At 38.8% G+C, this 8,384-nt stretch overlaps 1 protein-coding gene across 1 annotated transcript; it reads left to right on the top strand.

Moving 5' to 3' along the window:
* The first annotated feature begins 1,101 nt into the window (after nucleotides 1–1,101).
* On the top strand, nucleotides 1,102–2,052 carry LOC142150473 (olfactory receptor 11L1-like). Its single transcript, XM_075205668.1, has one exon. The coding sequence runs from the start codon at nucleotides 1,102–1,104 to the stop codon at nucleotides 2,050–2,052; it is 951 nt and encodes a 316-aa protein (XP_075061769.1).
* Nucleotides 2,053–8,384: the final 6,332 nt, after the last annotated feature.

Here is an 8,384-nt window from a genome sequence, read left to right as displayed (position 1 = left end):
TGTACACCCAAAAAAAAAGAAATTCACAGTGACTCCAATGTTTCAGCATAATCCTCAATAATAATCTACTCTAACGCACCTCTCCATCCTGTCTCTCTCCACCGGCACATTTACCTCTTTCTTCTAAAATGTGCTAATCTCCCCAATTCTAGAAATCTCTGCTGCACCACTTTGCAAATCCCTACATTTGCTCCCTGTTTCCTCCATAATCCAATTAAAATTACTCACCTTTTACCTACAAAGCCCTCAACAACACCACCCCTTCATACATCGCAAATACTCTCTCTCTCTCTCTTGCTCTGTTAGATCTATCTCTGACCTTCACCTTGTATCGTCTCTGGTAACCTCCTCTCACTTACGCCTACAAGACTCCTCCCGTGCTGCTCCCCACTTCTGGAACTTCTTACTGTGCTCAATCAGACTCTCCCACAGCCTTAAAATCTTAAGACGCTCTTTGAAAACCCATCACTTTTTTATAGGTGACCTTATCCCCAATAACACTATTCACCCTCACAGCTGTTCAAAACTCCACTCAAAGCCACACTCGCTCCTCTTGTTTTAGCTGTGCCCTCTGTCATCTACTCTTTGTTTTCATGTCTGCATTTTGTCTGCCTTATATGTCCTTGTTTATGTGTGTCCTGTTTTGCCTATTCTATGGCGCTGCAGAGCATTCTTGCGCTGTACAAATCTAGGAGAATAGTAATAATAATAATACTTACAGTTTAAATGTATTATGTATAGACTAGCACACACACCTTGTCATTGTAAGATATTTTTACTAATAACAATAGTTTTATGTCACTAATTTACAATAGAATGACAGCAGCACTTATGGGAAAGATGGAAGACGATTTATTGAAATAAGATGCCTAATCATTTGCCTTCCTATTGGCTGTGTCCTCTTTCCAAGATGAATTATATTTTAACATTGGATGCCAATATTTTTGCTGACCTTAATATACCATTTTAATTCAAATTCAAATGAGTTTACTCTTATCTAGTAAGTATATTTGATAGGGAACTATAGTTAATTGGATTAACTATAAAAATTAATAATATTTAATGGTTAAGCAGCCTTTCCTTATCTTCTATTTTCAGATAATGCATGAAACAAATGTGACCATCGTCACCATGATCCATCTTTTAGGATTTCAGAGTCCTCAAAGTATTTCATTTTTGCTATTCTTCCTTTTCTTTATTATTTACTGTATGACATTATGTGGGAACCTCCTGATCATCACTCTGGTGTCCTACAGCAAGAACCTCCACTCTCCCATGTACATCTTCCTCACACAACTCGCTGTATCAGACATCTTACTGGCAACAGATATTCTTCCTAATATGGTTCATGCTGTTTTGGTAAAAGTCAAAAGAATTTCAATTACTGACTGCATCACTCAGTTTTATTTCTTCAGTGTCTCAGAAACCTCAGAGTGTCTTCTTCTGACCCTGATGTGTTATGACAGATATTTGGCCATCTGTAAACCACTGCACTACTCTTCTATAGTGAATAGTCACATATGCCTTAAAATGATTATTGTAACTTGGATGTTAAGCATTTCATTAGTATCAATCCAAATTCTAACAATAGCCACATTACATTTTTGCAGATCAAGTATCATTGACCATTTTTTCTGTGATCTTGCTCCACTGCTAGAGCTTTCTTGCTCAGATACCACCTTAGTTCAGTTAGAAGTTACCTTGTTGAGTGTTTTTTTGGTTGTGATACCATTCCTGATAATCATTATTTCATATGTTTATATTATAGTTACCATTCTAAGGATCCCATCTGTTACTGGGAGACAAAAAGCTTTCTCCACTTGCAGCTCCCACCTATCTGTGCTGTCTCTGTATTATGGAAGCCTAGTTTGTGCTTACTTGGTTCCAACTAGAAAACAGTCATGGAACATAAGTAAATTTCTATCCCTGTTGTACACTGTGGTCACCCCATTGATGAATCCAATTATATACAGTCTGAGAAATAAAGAATTAAAGTTAGCATTCGAACAAATTATTAATGACTTCTATAAAATTAATTTAAATGTATTTTAAATATTGGGATTTAAATAAACTACAGGAATGATTACATCAGAAGAATGAAATCCTGAAAATAATTTCTAAATAGAACCTTGTTTTAGTCATGCAGGATTATGGGAATTGATGGCAAAAGAACACACAGCTTGAATTTCTCTTCACTGGTTGAACTCTCAAAATATTTAGCAGCTTAACAGCTCTTCCAACACACCCATGAGGTGGCTGCCCAGGGTCATTTTTGCTTTATTATTCAATTGTATCCAAATCCATCTAGTGGAAAGCCCATAACAGGCTCCCTGTGTCAAAGTTCTGACCAGCGTAAACTAATAGGGGGTCCGACTGGGACCTTAACCCCCCTAAAATCTGGCCAGAATAAAACTGGACCACTTCACATTAGTTCCATCCCAATCAGTACAGGTGTGTTCAAGTGCATAACCGGACAGACAAACAAGCCAAATTCATCCATTGGAATGCCCATAACAGGCTTCTGGGGCAAAAAAACAGCCAGAGTACACCAGCAGGAGGTCCAAACAGGTTCTTAACCCTCTAGTATGTCTTCTGGGATACAATGTTACCAGTATGTGAAGTTTTCATTCAAAGCTATCTAGTGGAATGCTCAGAACAGGCTCCCCGGGTCAAAATTATGCCCAGCTTACACCAACGGGAGGTGCGACTGGGACCCTAACCTAAAACTTGGCCAGGATCCAACTGGACCACCTTGCATTGGTTTTATCCCATTCGGTGCAGGGGAGTCCAAGATATTTGCAAAATACAAACAAACAGACTTCATCTTGTACATTTACAGATTATTGTTGTTATTATTATTATTATTATTATTATTATTATTATTATTATTATTATTAGTGGTAGTAGTAGTAGTAGTAGTAGAAGTAGTAGTAATATTATGTATGTAAGGAGTCACTGTGCTCCACAGTGCCAAACAATGTGTAAAGCAGAGCATACATAAACCAGATCATAAAAAGCAGACATAATAAATGCAGACATCACAATCAATGGTACGAAAGGCATCACACATGAAAGAGCTCACAATCTAGTGGGAAACAGCTGAGTTGAGACAAGAGGAGTTAGTGTGGCTCAGAGTAGATATTGGGACAGTGGTGGCAGTGGTGATAATGCTCCAGTATGATTATTACAGCTGGGTTTATAGCATGGTTTTGAGCAGCATTTAAAGAGAATATTTAAAGATATGAAGACTGAGGGAGATGTTGTAGGGGATTTTAAAGACAAGTAGGTATAGAGGAGAAGACATAAGGCAGGCGTGTGAGGAAGCTAGGAGAGAGGCAGATTGAAAAACCTACTTCATAGAAAAACAGGATCATACAAGTACATTAATGGCTGCTGGACTTCATTTTGTAACCTAGATTTATTTGCCAAACAGTTTTATCTCACAACCCTAGCTAACCTTCATTGTTGCTTTGTTGCATTGTTGGCCACTCTTTAAATCATCAGAATTAGAGACTTCTACATTCATTTTCTCCTTAGTATTTGCCATTTTTTGTCAATAATACTCCATTCAGTCTGTGACTTTTTCAAACCTAAGTTCTTGATTTTACTTGTTTTGGAATTGAACTGTAGTTGCCACACACTTAACTATTTCTCAATTTTATCTACAACATGAATCATTTTGGTCATTGACCTTAACTATCTACCTTGTCTACCCTCTCTAACTTTGTGCCATCTGCAAAAGACTGACATTTGCTTCAATACCAATAGTGTCACGCAGGACATGTAGAATTATGCCTTCTTGCTGGTATTGGCACTACTGAATCTAGAGGCGCAGAGCCTCATGCAGCCCTACACCTTGCCAGGGACCCCCGTAAGGGAGTTTGGATTTCGCAGCTGAGACAACTTATACTGTGTGCTGGGGACAGTGTCTCACAGTACTCCCTCCTTTCCTCCCAGCGTGAGAAATATTTGTTAGACATTTAAAGAAATCTTCAAATAGCTGGGGAGCATGAAGATCCTTCATTTTTAACCATGATATTACAACTGGGCCAAACCCTTCTAATGGACCAGAAACTGAAGTTGACCTTTGTCAAAGTCAAATAATTGGATGAAGTCGTTCTAAATGAATAAAAATTGATTAGAATCATTTTTAATCCAATTGCGATTAGTACGCCACATTATACCATGGTAAATACGCACAAGTAAACAGAGAAAAGGCACTTAAATTCTCACCTACGCTTGTAAATAGTTCACTTTTAATAAAGTTCCAAATCACATAATTTTATTAGTAAGATTTAAAGGTTATTTATGCAAATATAAATTTGCATTAAAGGTAATTATGGTTCATGTCATAAGAATTGTATGGTGTTTGGTTTAATATTAATTTGCAGGTTAACAGCAGGAATCTGGTATCATCAGCTAGGCTATCGCACATAGTGTTCACTAGCAGCTGTTGGAGTGAGTTGCCCCTCCTTTGGAAGAGCTTTGTTTGAACCAACCAATGACTTGAATTGCATTGGACTATCTTGACCCCTGGATCTTAGTTCATTGTATACATTGTGCCATCATTACTGTTTTTCTAACCTAAACTGTATAAAACAAGGTCACTGGGGCAGCACCCTCTTTGCCAACACAGACTTCAGAACTGATGACAGTCCCTGGATCCAGGGTTCACTGCGTAATGTATTGGTTATACTTTCTCATACTTTATTGTATTTTGTTATATTTTGCTATATTTTGTAATTAAATCTCTTGTGTTTTGGAACCATATTAATCATATCGGACAATCTTTATTGGTGATGATAGAAATGGACATAACAACCTTGAAAAGACAATAGTCCAGGATGTAACTACTCTCAGATTCATTACCGGAAATAGTTGGGATGGGAGAAGGACGAGCGGGTTTTCAGAAAAACTTGTCAAGTACAAGAGGTTGAAGCAAGGTAATATGAAAGGTATTATATACTTTAAGAGAGGGAGGAAGAAGGAGCCTGTAGGTTACAGGATTGATTACTTGTTTACTACTAAATGGGCCGATGAACCACAGGGCAAACTTCATAGAAGGGACTCGAAGCTTTAAGTTGCGGGTGGATAGCCAAACCTTAGTCCCAAAATGGAGAACAAGGAAGAGATTTCTGTGAAGGTCTGTGGCAATTTTGTACCGAGAGGAAGATTCCAAAAGCTTGGTTTTAGTTGAAGTCCAAGGGGTAAATGTATAAAGCTGAGAGTTTTCTGGCTGGTTTGAAAAGTGGGGATGTTGCCTATAGCAACCAATCAGATTCTGGCTGTCATTTTGTAGAATGTACTAAATAAATGATAGATAGAATCTGATTGGTTTTTCAAACCCGCCTGAAAACTCTCAGCTTGATACATTTACCCCCAAATGTGAGAAAAATCTCATACCATTGTATCTGCTACTGGAACAGATGAACCAGGACTAGGGTTGAGGGTAGGAAGCACAAGATCTTGACCAACAATGATGAAAAAAGAAGAGTATTATGGTTTCAGGAAGAATGAGAGGATAGATCCTCCCTATGTAAATGGTTTTTCCAGGTATACAGTCAATAGGGCAGTCCCACAGGCAAAGAGGAAGTCTCTCTGAAGCAGTTTTGTTAAATATATTGTGAAAACAAGCAACGTTTTTTTTATTATCATTATTTATATGATTTATGTGTATGTGTGTGGGGATATATGTGTAGGTGTGTATGTGAGTACACATATACACATATATATATATATATATATATATATATATATACTGTTTTTATTATGTGATTGGATACAGATTTTTTAGATGAATAGAGCATGAGTTTTTAAGTGCTGTAGAGTTAAATTGATTTATGATAGAGAGAACTTGGTTATGTGTATCATAGTTTAATAGGTATATTAGATACTTTTCTTAATTTATTTTATTTGGTGTAGGTACACCTAATTTTATGAAATTTATCTAACATATTTACTCTGATATTTTGTTATTGATTTGTGGTAGATTCTATCAATCGATAAGAATCATGTCAGCATACCCGCATAGAGGATCATGATATGTATTTGAGGATAACGCAACACATTATGCGGTTCACTAAATTGTGGGTGCATCCGCATATGATACAGGTGTCTCATACGTCATCACATCAACAGACTGCCGATTGACGAGAAGGTATTTAAAACCAGAATGATTACTGCTCTAACATCTCCTTGAGAAATTCCCCATAGTGGGATGAAACGCATTTGAGGCATGCTATTAACTTATGTTAAAATTTTTCATGGGATACTGTGAGTAATGATTTGGATTACATCTATACTACAAGGTGTTTATCGATAGTATTTGGAGGAGTTAATATATACTATTAGAGGCTGTGGCCCCAACAGGATAGAGTCCTCCTCTCCACCCCAGATTACAATTCAATATATACAGATCACTGGATTCAGCAGGGAAGCCAGAGGAGCCTTCCCAGCCTCAAGACACGGATGCACATTCTGTGTGAGCAGCCGTGGCGGCCGCGGGCACCGCTGCGACTCACTGCCTCCTGTTGCTGGCCTCCTGGCTGTCTCCATGACGACAGGGACGTCACTTCCGACCTCCTCGTCCCAGTTGCCTAGACAACGACCAGAATGCATGAGGCTCCCTGCCGCAGTGCCTGGCCAGCTGTCAAACAGCCAGGCACGCGCGTGCAGGACTATTTAGGATCAGCCATCCATGGCTAATTAGGTTGTTATTATAGCCACCTGGCTGATTATGCAGCTGGGCACACTACATGCTCATTGGCCACCAGTACTATTTAAGACAGTGAGGACTGGGCCTCACTGCCGGTTATAGCATTCTGTTCCAGTTTGCTACCTGCTTCTGTGCTGTGTCGGTGATAAACCTTGGATTGCTTTTCTGTGTATGACCTCTGCCTGTTCCTGGACTCTGAATCTTTGCCTGTGACCCTGTCCTTCTGCCTCTACCTGGACTCTGAACCTTTGCCTGTGGCCCTGACCTGCTTGTACCAGACATCTCCGCCTGAGCTCTGTCAGGCCAGTCAGACGTTATCATTTCTGTCCAGTCCGCAGACCTCTGGCCTCTCCCTACTCCGTGTATTACCTCCCGTTCATGTGTGCTGCTGTGTGACCATAAACTTATACTACACTGAGTGTAAGACCTGGCGGTATCCGAGTACCTGTGAGTATAATCAGTCTCTACGGGAAAGGCGGCTGCTATAGGTGAAGACCTCTTCCGCTAGTTCTACAAGTTTAGGCTGGCATTGAGATTTAGATCTCTGCCCCTGACAGGAAAGGGACAATTGGTCCCTGGAGTACTGCCGTTGCCCTGATCTAACTCTCCAGTTCTTGGGGAGCTGTGTGTCTGCTGAAAGTGGAGTGACAGTGACTCAAGGCCGCAACCTTTGCTGGTAGTCTTAAAGGAGAGAGGGGGATAAGCTAGAATTGATAGATAGCAGTCCCTGAAAGTGACAAGGATACTGGTGAGGTATTTTCATTATACCCTGTATGTTGTCTGTGCCAGACTATAGTGTTATTTGTTGCAATTTATTATTTAAATATGTTTATTGCTGTTTTGTGCTACCATATTGTTAAATAAACTTATTTGTATTATTTTGGATATTTGCCTGGGTGATTTTGAACCTTAGGTAGGTACCGGGTTGGCCAGCAGCGTGGTGCAGAAGGGTACGTTAATCCCGGTATCCTCACAATATGTAAAGCTCTACAAAATAAATAATAATAATAATAATAATAATAATAATAATAATAACTGTGCCATTTTCTCTTCAGCCTGAGCCTTTGCACATCTGATTTCTTTATTAGCGTCTGCTTAACTAGATAAGCTACTTTACTTTGATTCTTCTGAGTCTGCCCTTATTTCCTACAAACAATCTTTTCAGTTTTTAAAGTTTTCTGAAAAATGTCTCAAGGATAGTAGTCAGTGGCAGTCTGCAATGAGCAGTGAACAGACATCTTAGCTTGTATTGATCTTAGTTTGTATTGGTTAGTTCATAAAGTTAGTAAAAATACACTTACAAGACATTAAACACCAGACCTCATTTAGAAAGACATATCCAGCCACAAGCTTTAGAAACTCTGTGTGTAGTAAGAGAGTAGAAGTTCTCAAAGTTTCCCAAGTATTAGTAATATTAGTTTTATATTCCAACCATTACGCAGCTGTGTAGTTTAAAGCACAACATCTGCAAAATGTTAAAATATTTTATAAGCAGTTTGTTGCTTTTTAAAAGCTCAATTCCACACCAATGAAGATACTTGTTAAATCCTCCTCTCTGCCGTTCCCGCAATATAAGAGTTATTTTTCCGCTAGCGCTGTTCTCTTTCTTCTACTGTTTTTTGAGTGCATGATGAGTTACCTAGCATTGTAGGGGATTAATTCTTCAAGT

Source organism: Mixophyes fleayi, chromosome 4 (genome assembly GCF_038048845.1).
Source record: "Mixophyes fleayi isolate aMixFle1 chromosome 4, aMixFle1.hap1, whole genome shotgun sequence".
NCBI lineage: Eukaryota > Metazoa > Chordata > Amphibia > Anura > Limnodynastidae > Mixophyes > Mixophyes fleayi.
The sequence above is the reverse complement of the archived record's forward strand: the minus strand, read 5'-3'. Positions and strand labels throughout refer to the sequence as shown.